The 16026-nt window shown below is 48.0% G+C and overlaps 1 protein-coding gene across 1 annotated transcript in view; it reads left to right on the top strand.

Annotated features, from left to right (window-relative positions):
* The window catches only part of Acin1 (apoptotic chromatin condensation inducer 1), a 36369-nt gene extending 21607 nt beyond the window's left edge, over positions 1-14762 (top strand). Inside the window, 11 exon segments of the mRNA XM_076849999.1 lie at positions 4099-4240; positions 7640-7682; positions 9466-9599; positions 9698-9850; positions 10672-10813; positions 11127-11272; positions 11745-11852; positions 11987-12094; positions 12329-12653; positions 12762-12862; positions 13819-14762. Coding sequence (XP_076706114.1) covers positions 4099-4240; positions 7640-7682; positions 9466-9599; positions 9698-9850; positions 10672-10813; positions 11127-11272; positions 11745-11852; positions 11987-12094; positions 12329-12653; positions 12762-12862; positions 13819-14145 — 1729 coding nt within the window. The 3' untranslated portion in view covers positions 14146-14762.
* Positions 14763-16026: the final 1264 nt, after the last annotated feature.

Raw genomic sequence — 16026 nt, 5'->3', positions numbered from 1 at the left:
TATCGGCGGACACAACATCTTTGGTTGTATGTGGTGCTGAGGATCGAACCCGGGCCGCACGCATGCCAGGCGAGCGCGCTACCGCTTGAGCCACATCCCCAGCCCATTTTTTTTTTTTTTTTAAAGAAAGAAATTTTTAGGTCAGTAAGCATTTGATAAGTATCTACTTAGTGTCCACTGTGGCACCCTAATTCAGAAATATTTAAAGAGCATTTCTTTGTGGGCTAGGAGCCAAGGGATGGAGTCCCTCCCCTTGAGAGTCTGTATGGTGGAGGTGAGGGGCAAGCAAACTAGTCTTCCTTGTAGAGAGTAATAAGGGCATTGCTGAAAATCTTTCATGCTAATCACTGAATAATTTGGCTTCAGAGAAAGAGGAGACTAATCTGAGTCAAAAAGAGCTTCAGAAGGGGCATCAAATGAGATAATAGCGAACATGTGTTGTAGTGCACCTCTGCACTTTGGAGTGTTGTCCAGGCCAGACTGGAGCTAACATTTATTACACTGTTCCATGAAACAGGTATTGTTAACCACACTGTACAGATTAAGAAACATACACAGGATCAGAAACTGTCTACTATCACAGTTTGAAAGAAGATGGTGCCAGGTCCTAGCCAGTCTAATCCAGAGTTCTCTCTTTTACATTTTGAGCAGACAAGGACCATATGTGAATGGGAATACTTTTTGCTTATTTGTTTTTCCCACTACTAGGGATTAAATCCTAGGGTACTCTGCCACTGAGCCTGACCTTGAACTTGGTATTCTCCACCCTCAGCCTCAGGAATAAACTGGGATAACATGCATGCAGCACTGAACCTGTCTGAAAGGGAACTTCAAAAGTTATAAACATGACTGAGGCCTAGACCAAAAGGGCCTGGGGGATAGGGGGAGGTGTGCTGGGGATGTAGCATGAACAAGGCTGCGGATTCTATCCCTGGCACCAAAAAAGAAAAAAATCCTTAACTTAAAACATGTAATTTAGGACTTTAAGCAGCAGTAAGAAATTTCACCCCTGGCTAAAACCTCTGGTGTTAAAAATGCCCAGTGGTACGGGACTTACCTAGCATACACAAGACCTTGGGTTCGTTCTACAGCACTGCAAAAACAGACAAAACCTGAGCTTTTTGATTAAGTTCACAGAATCTTATCCTGGTATTAAACCTCTGCTGCCCTTAAAATACAAAAAAAGCACCTTTGCAATCAACAAATAAGCATTTTGAGTATCTGCTGAGTGCTTTTTCAATCTTTGTGGTCTGTTTTACACTTTAACATGTGGTCTGGTGAAAATGCCCACAATTAATATTTTTTGTTTTGTTTCTGATCACTTTCTACGCAGCTGATATTCCCTTCCCCTGTCCCAAGTAGCAGCTTTCTCACTTCCAGTGTCTAGTCTACTCCAAAAAGTAGCCTTCAAGCTTCAGGTATGCAAGGTCCAATTGCCCCGTTATCCTTTTCCTAACTGGCTCCAGGGAATCCTGGGGCAGAGTGACCTTATTAAAGACTCTGTGAAACAAAGTTGTCTGTCATCTCTTCAGAGACACCCACCCTCCCTTCTACTGGTATTTTGAAAAGGAACTCTCTCTCCCTCCTTATCCTGGGAAACAGACTGGATGGAATAGTAACACGTGGTCATTGCCTGGGTGAGCTGCCAGTGATTGGATAGTGACTATAGTATTGGATAGTGACAATTCTATTCCCACCTCCCCACCTTAAGCATATGACTAGTCTTCCATGCTTGCTTCCTGGGTTGAGGGTAGTGGGCCCATAAAAATATTGCTCATGTCCCTCCATTTTTGAAGGAATGGAGGCTTTGGTTATCTTTAATCATTTTTCAGCTATGCTTATCTATCTTCTTTAATCCTTTTTTTCACTCCCAACTCTGCTGGTTTCCCTTTCTTCTATTCTCTGGAGTCTTCCAATCAAGGAGCTGTAACTTTATGTCCTCTCCACCCAGCCCCCTCCTTGCCCCTGGGAAGACTAGGAAAGCACACCTCCCCCTATCCCCCAGGCCCTTTGGGTCTAGGCCTCAGTAGCTGTTGTAATCTGAGAAAAGAAGGAAAAAGGCCAGGCCTCTTGAGCCAGCAGTCGGCTCCCTGTGGCCTGCCAGAGGATAAGAACCTTGCTCACTCAGCTCCCTCCCTCTTTTCTTTCCCCTCCCCTGCTGCAGCAGGGCCCTCCCCCATCCGCACACACGGGCTGCTGGGTAAGTGGCAAGATGGCTCCCCTGCATGTCTCCGGCTGATCGCTGCCGCTCCGCCAATACAATAGAGCCAGCCACTACCAGCAACCTGGCCCTCTTCCTCCTCCTCCTCCAGAGAGACCAGTCCAGCCGAACTCGGGGTTTGCCGTGAGGACTTAACGCTTATCTCTTAAAAGCCAGATCTATTTTAGCCTCCCCACACCACCACCACCTCCCCTTCCATTTACCATTTTTTGGATCCCCAGTTGCTGCATCTCGATTTTCTCTCTCTGGATCGGGTGGCTGGGGAGGAGGTGGTGGGATCTTGGAACAAGGAAGGTGGTTTTTTGGTTTTTTTTTTTAGGATTTTTTGTTTGGTTTTTGTTATTTCTTCCATTCCAGAAAGGGATAAACAGCACTTCCAGGGGGAGAAAAAAAATCATGTTATCAGAAAGCAAAGAAGGGTGAGAGCTTCACATTTCCATGTATCCCTTTTCCCCACCTCTCTAGCTCACCTCATCTTTCTTCTCTTCCTCATGGCTTTCTTTCCATCTTTCATTCTGGTTTATTTTCAGTCATTCTGCTTTCCCCCTTTGTCCTTCCTGCCCGAATTGTGATTGGCCCCACTTGCCCTCACTGTGTGGGAAATAGGCCTTTTTTTTTTTTTTAATATATATATATATAAGCCTTTTTTCTAGATTCAAGTAATTGAATCGTGTGTTTCTGAGGGGGCCTCTTAGCTGGGGGCACAGGCCCAACTTCCCCTCCCCCTAACCTGTGCATCCTTCTCTGACTCCCCTTGGGAAGCTATACTGACCTCTGAGTGTCAAGCAGTCTGTCGGGAATGCTGAGTTTTCTGGTGGTGGTTATCGGCCTGGGGACGCTTGGGCTCCTGATCATATAAATTGGATTTTTTTTTTTTTTTTGGCCTGATATTTGGGTACTAGAAGGAGTAAAATTAAAGATAGAAGTTAGAAATGAAGAGAAAAAACAAAGATGGAAAGATAGTTTATCTGAACTGAAGCTCTGGAATTCTTTGCCTAAAGTGGGTGCCAACTTGTGTGATTAATAAAAGTGGGGGAGTGGGTTCAGTGTTTGGTTGGGGGAGCTACATGCTGTGGGGGAGGTGTGTCCTTACTGGGAGGCCTGTTCTCTTTATCTCTAGGAAGTTGGAATGAGGGAATGGGGACAAACTGGGTAAAAGTCAAATGAATATAAGAAAGGTTCCTACACCTCTGAGCAGGTAAAAGTGGCCTGATTCTTTGAGCTTTTGTACTCTTCAGCAGTTTTAGTTTTTCCTTTTAAATGAGAAAAGATCCTTGTTGAAGCTCAAACCTTAACTAGCCCTACATTCCCCCTGCAATCCCCACCCCCACCATTTTCACTGTTCTGGTGCCTCCAGATCCAGTGGGTCAGCAGGCCTTTACTTATTAAGCAGTTGATTAAACACAAGGATAGGATCATTTGCCACAGCCATGGCCATTCTTTCTTGTGTTTTTAAGGAATCCGGTCCCTATACTTTCTCATACATGGTAAAGGTGTCTGTAGTCACGGGGATATGGAGGCCATGGGGTTGTGGGCAAATCACAGTCACTTTAGAGGGACCATTTCAGCCAGGAGAGTCTTTCTTTCATGTAAGAGTACTCTGGGTGAGTTATTATCTAAGAATAGGTGGTGTCCTAGCTCCACAGCAATAGCCCATGTAGGCAGTGGGTGGTGTTGTAGCTATAATCCATGCTTTTCCCCCCAAGTTTCCCACTTTTCCTATGGTGGCAAGGTTTCTAGTCTGATCTGAAAAGTTACCATCCCAGTTACCCAAGTGATGAGGCATGGGGGTTTCATTATCCAAAATCTGACATCTTGCTTTTTCTTCCCTTGGTTCTTTCCTGCTCTCCCCTCCAAACCTCCCCCCATCCTGTCAGTGAGGAGAAGGAGGAAGTGACAATGGACACAAGTGAAAACAGACCTGAAAATGAGGTTCCAGAGCCTCCCATGCCTATTGCAGACCAAATCAGTAATGATGACCGCCCAGAAGTCAACGCTGAAGATGAGGAGAAGAAAGAGGTAAATATCCAAGCCACCTGTTGGGGTGGGTGGGCTGAAGTGATCCTAGGGGAAAGAGTAGACCATTCTGGTGAACCCTCTTACAAAATGGGATAATTTAAAGAGGGGATGAGGCAGGTCCTTGGATCAAGACAGGGCCAAGGGAGAATTCGCTGGTTTAGCAAGGGAGACCCCTTGTGATGGGGACAGGGTTTATTCATCCTTTCCCTGTGGGGGAAGTAGTATAGTCCAGACTCCTGGAAGTTTGTAGCTAATTGGAAGTCTGTTAATGAATCTTTTTCTAAGACCCAGGCTCAGCTTTTCCTGTTATTTTCCCAAGCTCCTCTAGATAACTCCTTGAGCTTTCCCTCCTTTTTAAAAGCCTGATGGAGTTCAACGCCATCTAGTGGGCTTTGATGGTTCTCACCAGATGAGCCATGCTGAGGAATTTTTGTTCCTCATCTGCCCCCCAGTGGTCTCATTACAGATTTGTAGCTCCTTAGAAACTAGCACTTGGACTGATCCAGGAGGCCCTTTCTCCATATCTATAACCCCTTAGCCTCCCTTTTTGGCATATATACTCTCTGGTGTCCTGCACCCAATTCATGGGGCTTCCCCCATCAGAGCCAGCGAAATCTTCTTGGCTCTTACAATAATATAATTAGCTGGGTTTGGGAGTGGGATAATGGGTGGGAGGGACTGTTGTGTGTGTAGCCTTTCTCTGGTGTGTGTTGCGGGGGCGGGGGCCGGTGAAAGTGATTTGATGTGCAGAATATTATTTATTACAAGGTCCTTCTTCCCCGTAAAACTTTGTCCAAGTACCTCATGTACGGTAATCCGCCCGTAAAATATAACCCTGCCCAACTGGCCAATCGCTGATGCCGCCTCTTCCTCTGGACCCACCCGCTGCTACTGAGCTGCCCAATCAGAGCCAAGTCTGCTATCCAGGTGTCTTGGCCAGAGGGGGGCATGTATGTGGGCTCCTGTGATGGGCCCCCTTTTGCCTCCCTGTCTTGCTTACATCAGGGGGCCAAGAAGAGCACTGTTTATGGAGAGACTTGTATTGAGAAAAAGCATTTGGAAAGGGGTGGACTTGCATCATCTCCCTACTTGGGACACCCCAAGAAGAGCTTGTGCCAGTGCTGGGGCGCCTGCCCACATGCCCTTGCCCTATCAAGGATTGTGGGTTGCCTTGTTTGCTACAGACTGTTGGGATCCCCATCTAGGGCACCAAGACAACCTAAAGAGTCAATGTTTGTGATCACAGTGCCATGCTGTAAAACACTGAGTGGGGCCCTCGGCTTAAGCTGTGACGACTAGGAACCCTGCAGAGAAGTCTAGGGTTTGTGCCCCAGGGATTTAATGCTGATGACAGCCCAGCCCATGTATCACCACTTGCTCATCAGATGGACTTTCCTTTGGTCCCTGTTGTCCATGGTGAAGGGCAGCATGTTGATTGCTCCAACTTCTCCTCCATCCCTGGAGGCAGGGGCTCATTCATCTACCTGACTGGAACCACTGTCTCAGCTGGAGTCCCTGAGGAGATGCTGCCCACAACTCAGAAGAAAAGTATTCTGACCTTGCTGCTGAATGTGTACCAGGTCCTGGGGATATTCACCTACTACCCCAGGCTACCTTCATCAGAGGCTCCATGATCCCACTCGATGAGAGGACCCCTTCCCCAGTTACAGGCAGAGGAGAAAGGGACTCTGGAGTCATCACCTGGATTCCAAGTATTGGGTGGTGGTATTGCTGCCGCTTGCCACTGGTGGACATAGGGTCCTGCTTGCTCTCATGATAAAAGGCAAGGACCATTCCTGCTACTCACAGGCCATCTCATCAGGGACTGCAAGATGATGCCCCTACTGGGCCAGGACTGATGTCTCTGCCCCTTTCCCCCCTCTACCCCTCGCTGAGCCTGGCCACCGCCAGTGAACTGTCTTGACATCATGGAAACTGGGCAGCGTCCCCCCACACGTTTCCCTCCCGCCCCCCCTGCGCCCCTGGGAGGACTCTGGCAGTGCCGTGCTGACTACCACGCCGTGCGCCCACCTTTTTTGCCAACCCAACCCCCCACCAATTGCACAGCGCCTAGCAGGGAGGGCTCATTCTGATTGGACCGGCGGTTGACTAGATACAGTACACAGTGAGGTGCGATTGGCTGAACTGAAGATCCCAGGTGTGAGATGGTACCTGGAACATTTGTCATATTCCTAGTTTATTTTCTTCTTTATTTTCTTCTTCTTTTCCTTTTTTTTTTTTTTTTAATCTTTTTTATTTTGATTTTTTTCTTTATCCTTATTTTTCTGATTTCTTTGTTGGATTTATTTATTTGGTTCATGTTTTTCCTGTTTTAATTAAGACCTTTTTTTTTTCTCACTAACTTACCCATCGAGAGCGGCCCAGCTAAGGGTCAGGCTGGCCCTTAACAGAGACCAAGGAGACTTGGTTAGACGACACAAACGGGGCCGGGGGTGGTTAGGGAAAAGGGGTTTCATCAAGTGGGTTCTGCCCTACCCTTTAGAAGGGTGGTAGGGTAGTCTTAGTTTTTCCAGAAATAAGCACCTAAAATCTCTGTTGCCCTTCCCCATCCCCCTTAGTTCTGTCCATAGTCTTTCTTCCATTAAGTGTTTTAGGGGAGAAACATATCCAAACTGCCTTCTGGTCCTTGGCAGAGCCCCTAAGGCTTGAGCCCTGATTGGAGAGAAAACAGTAAGGCTCTGCGGGACTGTAGACAGTGGTTGGAAAGAATGACAATGTATCTGGGGACAGCCTGTCCTTCGTACAAACTTCCCTTTACTAGAGACACCTTTCATGTCTAGTGAGTCTGATGTGGCCCCTTTCCTGTGGTGAGGGCCTAGATAGTCCTGACAGCCTGCCCTCAAGCATTCCAAAGCCTGACACTATTAGTGGATGTCAGGCTGGGGATTAAGAAAAGGAGGACTGCCCTGCTGAAGTTGCCATCCCAAAGTTGATTTTCCTTGTTTCCTTGGGTTAGCAAGGAAGTTCCTAGGAGAGTAGATGACCCAGTTCTGGGCACAGTTTGTTGGGCTTGGTGTCCTCAACTTGTAGAGATAGTGGAAGAGGGCATGCCCAACATCTATAAAGGTATGGGAAGCCGCTGATTCCTCTTCCAGCTTATTTCTGGTAAAGCTAATACATAGGTTTGGTATGGAATAGATGTCTTCTCCCTGCTGATGTTTGGTTTTTATTTTTTTCTCTAACTTGCATTGATTCTGCTTCGTTTTTGCCGTTTGCCGCTTCTGTTTTGGTCTCTGTCCCTGTCTCTGTGTCTCTATCTTTCTCTGTCTCTTTCTGTGTGTCTTTGGAGCCTAAGCTAAGACTGCCCCATTTAACCTCCTTCCCCCTCTCTGTGGGGTGTCTCTCTTTCTCTTTCTCCCCCTTATCTTCTCTATACAGAGCTCGCTGCCCAAATCATTCAAGAGGAAGATCTCCGTTGTCTGTAAGTCTAGCCCTGAATCCCTGATAAAGGCCAGGAATACCATCAAATCAGTGTTCATAGAGAAATGGAGTCCCATTCTCTCTCAGTGAAATTCTTAGTCATCCCTTCTCTGCCCCTTCACCTAGCAAATCTGTACCTGACATATTTTGGGTTCCATTTTGAAATTTTAGATAGTCCTTGTCATGTTTCTCCAGTTATATTTTAATGAGATGCACTGTGTCTCAGATCATTTCCCACCTAGCTTTAGAGGCCTTTTTTTTGTAATGAGGTCTGCCGTGTTTCCCAGTGTGGCCTCAAATTCACAGTCAGGACTCCTGTCTCAGCCTTCCAAGTAGCTGGAATTATAGGCACCTGTCCTTATGCCCAGCTCTTAACAGTTTTCCAATGTGGAACTCTAGATTACAAAAGTATAATAAGTTGGGTGTGATGGAGCACCCCTCTAATACCAGCTGCTCAGGAGGCTGAGGCAGAAGGATAGCAAGTTTGAGGCCAGTATGAATAATTTAGCAAAACCCTATCTTTAAAAAGGCAGAGAATGTAGCCCTGTAGTAGAGTACTTCTGGGTTCAATCCTCCCTAAACCCCCTCCTCAAAAAAAGGTATAATAGTTGTTTGTTTATAATTTAGATATCAAACTGTAGTGTGAGAATTACAGTATGAGATCACATTTTAATTTTAAATTCTGCTTAGATTTTTTAACATGACATGGTCATTTGGTCCCCCACTGCCACCACCACCGTTTTAGGGACTGAACCCAGGGGAACCTCACCACTACCACCAAGCTACATTCCCAACCTGTTTTGTTTTTTATCTTGAGACAGGGTCTTGCTAGGTTGTCAAGGCTAGTCTCAATCATGCAATCCTCTTGACTCAGCCTCCTGAGTCACTGGGATTACAGGTATGTGCCACCATGCCCAACATCTCTTTGTTTTTTTTGCATTCCTATACCTAGGCTGTCCTCTCTTCCACGTCAGATGTTTTTGCTTACCATTTAAAAGCTCAAACTGTACCAAGGCAGGAGGTCAAGGAAGGAGGATTAGAGTTCAAGGCAGCCTCAACAATTTAGCAAGATCCTATCTCAAAAGATGAAAGGGACTGGGGATGTAGCTCACCCCAGGTTCAATACCCAGTCCAAAAATAAAATAAAAAACAGCTGGGGCTGGGACTGGGGTTGTGGCTCAGCAGCAGAGTGCTTGCCTAGTACGTAGGAGGCCCTGGGTTCGATCCTTAGCACCAAATAAAAATAAACAAGTAAAATAAAGATATTGTATCCAACTAAAAGCTAAATTAAAAAAAAAAAAAAAAAACAGCTGGCAGTGTAGCTCAGTGGTAGAGTTCCTGGGTTCAGTCCCCATTACAAAAAAAAAAAAGAGAAACTCTATCATTTGATGAAAAATAAATAAAGCTAACTACTAGGCAGGAGGATCACAAGTTTGTGGTCAGCCTGGGCAACTTAGACACTACCCTAAAATAAAGAGGATTGGTGATGTTGGTCAGTGGTAGAGCACCTGTGGGTTCAGTCCCTAATGCCAAAATAACAACTGCTCAACAAACTAGTTAGTTATCTCTCCCTTTTTGCTTTTATATAGTTTTTGTCTGTCAGAAAGGGACTCCAGCCCTTTTATTGGTCACTCTGAAGCCATGGTTTCCCCATCCCCTTAATATGATTTCTTAAGTTAACCTTTTACTAAAACTCCAGTCGAAGGCAACCTGTGGGTATTATGGTGTGAACCAGCAGAGGGCCTGAGACCATCTAACTGTTGGGTCCTATTTCTTGGGGACAGCAGCTACCAAGGGGGTACCAGCTGGAAACAGTGACACAGAGGGTGGCCAGCCTGGTCGGAAACGTCGTTGGGGAGCCAGCACAGCCACCACACAGAAGAAGCCCTCCATCAGTATCACCACTGAATCACTCAAGGTGAGGTGGGAAGAGCCAGGGAAAGGGAGGACAAGACATGTTGAGGTGGGAGTAGACATGGGCCCAGTGTAACGGGGAGGGGGGTATCTGTGTCCCAGAGCCTCATCCCCGACATCAAACCCCTGGCGGGGCAGGAGGCTGTTGTGGATCTTCATGCTGATGACTCCCGCATCTCTGAGGATGAGACAGAGCGTAATGGTGACGATGGGACCCATGACAAGGGGCTGAAAATATGCCGGACAGTCACTCAGGTAAGGCTTCTGCACTCTAGCATCAGGGGAAGGGTAGTAGGCACAGAACAGGCAGGTGAGGAGCTAAGGTAAAATCTTGGAAAAGAACTCTGAAGTATTGGGTTAACTGGTCATAGTATCAAATCCAGTCCGCTGCCTTCTGTGAATAATTTTTATTGAACACAACCACACCAGTTCATTTACTCTTGGCTATGACTGCTTATGTGTGGTATCACCAGAGTTAAGAAGTTGCAAGATACCATGTGGCTTGCAAAGCCTAAATGTTTTATTATCTTGCCTTAACCATAAATAATTGCCTACCTCTATATTAGTTTTTCTTTTAGAGACAGGGTCTTGCTAAGTTGCTGAGACTGGCTTTGAGCTCATGATCCTCCTCCCTCAGCCTCCCAAGCCACTGGGATTATAGGCATGTGCCACCATGCCTGACCTGTGTTAGTTTTTCTTAAGACAAAGTTGATGTAGTAACAATCTCAGGATCTGGTGGGAGTTAACTAAATAATAAAGTCTCCCCTTAGCTGGGCTTGGTTGCTCAGACCTATAATCCCAGCTACTGAGGAGGCTGAGGTAGGAGAATCTCAAGTTCAAAGCCAGCCTTGTCAACTTATCAAGACCCTATAGGGCTAGGGATGTAGCTCAGTGGTAGAGGGCTCCAGGGTTCAATCCTCAATGCTGCAAAAAAAAGAGAAAATAAAAATCTCCCCTTAGCAGAAGGAACCTTCTAGGTTGGCTCTACTACTGTCTCACCATAGAACTAGAGGCTGAAAAGAATGTGCTAGTATGGTTTTGATAGACACACCCTCTGTTATCTTGTACCTTTATAGGTAGTACCTGCAGAAGGCCAGGAAAATGGGCAGAGAGAAGAAGAGGAAGAAGAAAAGGAGCCTGAAGCAGAACCCCCTGTACCTCCCCAAGTGTCAGTAGAGGTAGCCTTGCCACCTCCTGTGGAACATGAAGTAAAGAAAGGTGAATGAAATACAATGCAGTTCACTGATTCCCAAAGCACTTCATTTGGACCTCTGTAGGCATTTGATGTTTTCTACCTTTTAGATCATTTTTTTTCCATATTTGTCATCTCCTTCTAGATATTAAAGCTACTTGAGCTTGGCGAGAATCTGTTTAATATTTGAATCTTCACATTGAGATTAGCCTAGCATTGTTCCTTGTACATTATGGATGCTCAGCACATGTAGATTGAAGAGTGGCTGCTTGAGTCAATATTTAGAGGTAAGCCAACATTGTTCCCTACTAAAAGCTATTCTTGTACTCTCTTTGATAGTGACTTTAGGAGACACTTTAACTCGTCGGTCCATTAGCCAGCAGAAGTCTGGAGTTTCCATTACAATTGATGACCCAGTTCGAACTGCCCAGGTGCCCTCCCCACCCCGGGGCAAAATCAGTAACATCGTCCATATCTCCAATTTGGTAAGTCATTGGGATTGAACATGGGGATTGAACCTTTGAGCTACAATCCCCAATCTTGTCTCTTTATTTATTTTTTTGGAGACAGGTTGCTAATGCTGGCCTTGAACTTCCAGTCCTCCTCCCTCAGCCTCCCAAGTTAGGATTATAAATGTGTACTACCATACCTGGCCCACATTCCAGACTTTCAGTTGTTAAAAAAAGAGTTTGAGCTTTGGGTTCATGCATCTGAGGTTGAACACCAAGATTTGCCAGTTACTCATTTCCTGACTTGAATAAATACTTTTAATCATTTCTAAGACTGGATATATGGGTGTTCTTGCCCTCTCCAAGACCCTGAAAATCCTTTTTTTTTTTTTTTTTTTTTTTTTTTTTTGCTGTAATGGTGATTGAACCGAGGATCTCATGTATTTTGGGGCAAGTGCTTTACCACTGAGCTTTATTCCCAGCCCTGAAAGTCTATTTTCATTGGCAGGTTCGTCCCTTCACTTTAGGCCAACTGAAGGAATTGTTGGGACGTACAGGAACCTTGGTGGAAGAGGCCTTCTGGATTGACAAGATCAAATCTCATTGCTTTGTAACGGTGAGGGGAAGAAACTGATTCTATAGGTTGTGGTGTATATTTCCTTTTGTGACCAGTGTGGTCAGGCTTAAGGGCATTGTGGCAAGTGAGAAGATTGAAGTTATACCATGACTCTCTGCCCTCTCCCTCTATAGTACTCATCAGTAGAGGAAGCCGTTGCCACCCGCACAGCTCTGCATGGGGTCAAATGGCCCCAGTCCAATCCCAAATTCCTTTGTGCTGACTATGCTGAACAAGATGAGGTAAGAAACTTAAGGAGAGGAAGAAGGGGAGACAGGGGAAACCATTTTCTGCTACATTCCAGCTGAGATACTGACCAAATCTGTGGTCACTGAGATTATTCATCCCTCTTCTCCCTGCCTACTTAGTTCCCTTAGTTGAACTAGAGCTCCTCAAAGTGCCTGTACTGCTAGGTCTCTTTAATGAGAGTGATAGTGTCTCCAAACTGAGTGTACTTGTTCCTCCTCTGCCCACAGCTGGACTACCACCGGGGCCTCTTGGTGGACCGTCCCTCTGAAACTAAGACGGAGGAACAGGGGGTACCCCGGCCTCTTCACCCTCCACCCCCACCCCCAGTCCAGCCACCACAGCACCCACGGGCAGAACAGCGGGAGCAAGAACGGGCAGTGAGGGAACAGTGGGCAGAACGGGAACGGGAAATGGAGCGACGAGAACGAACTCGATCAGAGCGGGAATGGGATCGTGATAAAGTTCGAGAAGGTCCCCGTTCCCGATCACGGTCTCGTGATCGCCGCCGCAAGGAACGTGCAAAGTCTAAAGAGAAGAAAAGTGAGAAGAAAGGTATTTAGTTGTGGGGGCATATGTGTCCCCTAGACGGTGGGACAGAAACCCAAAGGGGAGATGGGTCAGGGTCATGTGCATCATGTGATTCATATTCTTACACCTCAGAGAAAGCCCAGGAGGAGCCACCTGCCAAGCTACTAGACGATCTTTTTCGTAAGACTAAGGCAGCTCCCTGCATCTATTGGCTCCCACTTACTGACAGCCAGGTGAGTACTCTGCTTCATGCTCACAGTTGCAAGACTTGAGGTCAGTGGGAGAGGATATTCACATGGCTGAAAGTGAATAGGCCCAGATATTGGCTTAGGATAATAAGGGAAGACAGTGACTCAGGAGGCTGAGGCAGGAGGATTGCAAGTTCAAAGCCAGCCTCATCAACTTAGCAAGACCCTTTCTCAAAAAATAAAAAGGACTAGAGATGTGGCTCAGTAGTAAAAAGGACTAGAGATGTGGGCTTATTCCCCAAAGCAAACAAAAAAAGGAAACAATTGGATGAGTATGCCAAAGAAGAAACAAACCTGAAGGCTGGAGATGCAGCACAGTGGTAGAGTGCTTGCTTAGAATGTTTGAAGTCCTGGGTTCCATCTCCAGCACTGCCAGATAAATAAATAAACCAAACCTGAGTAAAGATGATCACAGACGGGAACTGAGAAGCTGGTTTATATTTGTTTGCAGAACTGGGGCTTGAACCCAGGATTATTGTACTACTGAGTTATATTCCCAACCCTTTTTATTTTGAGACAGGGCTTCACCAAGTTGCCAGAACTGGCCTTGAACTGTAGCTGGGATTACAGGCCTGGCTAAGAAATCTGTTTTATAAAGTCATCCATTTCTTTATGGGGTTTTTTGTTGTTGTTTTTTTGGGGGGTGATTATTGCTTTTTAATAGTGATGGGCCTTTTGAGAATTTCAGGCTTAAAACTCAAGAGAAAAGAGATTTGTTTACATCTAGGGTGATGGAAGCTAGGGAAATAACAGGTTGGTCATGGATATCACCAATGCTTATCAGCATATAGAAGTTGAAAAAGATGCTCCTGAGAAAGACGGGTCCAATTGTGAAGTCCCTTCCCCCCCTTCCTGCTTAGCAAAGCTTACAGTGACCTTGGACAGAGTAGGACCAAGGCAAGCAGGGCTGCAATGCCTCCTCTCTACCCTTCTGGCTACAGATTGTTCAGAAGGAGGCAGAGCGGGCTGAACGGGCCAAGGAACGGGAAAAGCGGCGAAAGGAACAAGAAGAAGAAGAACAGAAGGAGCGTGAGAAGGAAGCTGAGCGGGAACGGAACCGACAGCTGGAGAGGGAGAAACGTCGAGAGCATAGCCGAGAGAGGGACAGGGAGAGAGACAGGGACAGGGAGAGGGACAGGGGGGACCGAGATCGGGATAGAGAAAGGGACCGGGAACGAGGCAGGGAGAGGGATCGCAGAGACACCAAGCGCCACAGCAGAAGCCGAAGTCGGAGCACACCTGTTCGTGACAGGGGTGGGCGTCGCTAGCTGGGAAAACACTAGAGAGCTGCAGGTACCAGCCACTCTGCCCCAGGGGGTTGAAGGCCACAGAGGGATAGGTACAATCACCACCACCCTGTAACCAAGGGTTTTTCACACCATTTGCCCAGTGCTGAAGTATGACTGCCACCTGTCCCCACATAACCAAATGGAGCAGTGGCCATCTTTCCCCCTCATACACTCTCCTTAACCTATCTGTTGGGGCTTAGCCCTCCCTTCCCTCTCATTTTTCCATTGAGTCTGTGAGAGGGAAGAGCTAGGTTATGGAGGGAGGTGGTTGGCCAGAGGTGGGGAACAACCAAGTCCCCCAAACCTCTTTGATTTTTCCCTCTGTCCTACTCACCACCTTCCTTGGGTACTCACAGCCTCCTCTTGGGAACAGCCGGGGCCAGGACTGGGTCACCTATGAGCTGAATCAGCATCTCTTCCTGAGTCCCCGGGCCCCTGCAGTTCCCAGTCTCTTCTGTCCTGCAGCCTTTGCCTCTTGCCCACTGGTTCCACTTTATATCCACCTTTTCTTTTCGTTCAATTTTTATTTTTATTTTTTTTATTATTAAATGATGTGGTCTATGGAAAAAAATAAAAATCTGACTTAGTTTTAACAAGTGTATGTGTGGCTTTTGTTGAAAAGGGTTTGGGTGAGAAGCCAAATTGAAGAGAATGGCTATTGCATGGAGCAGTCACCACTGAGATTCCATGCACTCCAGCCAACTCCTGTTTCATGAAGCAGGGACTTCCCACAGTTTTTCATTCTTGCTGTGGGTCTTGTTCACTTTGGGAGAGGGGGAACCCCAGGGGAATGAAACACCCCATTTCCGTTGCAGCAGGCCTAGAATGGCCAGCTTCCCGCTTCCTGGTCCTGTGCATTGGGCATTTGGTCACCATCTTCGAGGTGCTTCCTACAACTTCCACCAGGGGGCGGTAGTCCCACACCCTGTAGGTCTTGCAAATGAGCTTCCCAAAAAGGTTCCACTGCCCACCTCCGCGCTCCCGCTGATGTCGTGCCTGCATCCCTGACCCCTTCCCTGGGCCCGACTCGTAGGCTTCCTGGACCCTCCTGCCATCCTTCAGCGCACCCCAGTCGACGCGCTACGGTGTTCTGAAGTGCAAACATCCCAAGATGCTGTCGTCCTGCAGCTACACCGGTCCCAAAAGCCGGTCCGGGAGTGAGGAGCCTGGTCTCTGCAGTGGGCTCCTAATTCCCCGCCTCACCACGCGCTCGCTCTTTGCCCTGCTGCGGGCGACGTGCAGCCTGGCGCTCGCTGTTTCACCCTCCCTGACGGATCTTCGGAAATGGCCTGGCGCTGTGGCCTGGATGTTGTCCTCCTGCCCGAGTGCCCTGCCGGACGCTGCGGGCCGGGCGCCGGAGGGTCGCCGCATCTGTATGCGCCTGGGAGCGCCGAGGGGGCGAGCGCGAGGCGCCGCCCCCGCCCCCGCCGCGCGGGCCCGGCTGGCCGGGGAGGGTCGGAGGCTGGGCTCTCCTCTCCCGCGCGACGCGGAGCCGCCTCGCTCCTCCGCAGGCGGAGCCTCCTTCCCCCGCCCCCTCCGTCTCGCTCCCTTGTTCTCGCCGGGGCCGCTCAGACCTGCAGCGGAGCCGCGGCGCCCGCTAGGATCCGCTTGGGGCTGCGCCCCCGGGAGCCGGCGAAGGGAACGGGCGGGGGCGCTCCCCGCTGTCCTGGGCCCCTCGGTAGTGTCAGGTAAGGGCGCCTGCCCGGGAGCCTGGGGTCGGAAATCCTTGGAGGAGCAGTAGGGGGCCAGCTGCCTGCGGGTGTCTTCAGAGCAGTGCGCTCCGTGGCTGTGAGCCCACTGCCGGCTCCCTTCTCCCGCGCTCTGCCTCTTCCCTTGCTTCCCTCGCACCTCTTTCTTTTT

The sequence above is a fragment of the Callospermophilus lateralis genome, chromosome 3 (assembly GCF_048772815.1).
Source record: "Callospermophilus lateralis isolate mCalLat2 chromosome 3, mCalLat2.hap1, whole genome shotgun sequence".
In the NCBI taxonomy this organism is placed as follows: Eukaryota; Metazoa; Chordata; class Mammalia; order Rodentia; family Sciuridae; genus Callospermophilus; species Callospermophilus lateralis.
This window is presented reverse-complemented; position numbering and strand designations above follow the sequence as displayed.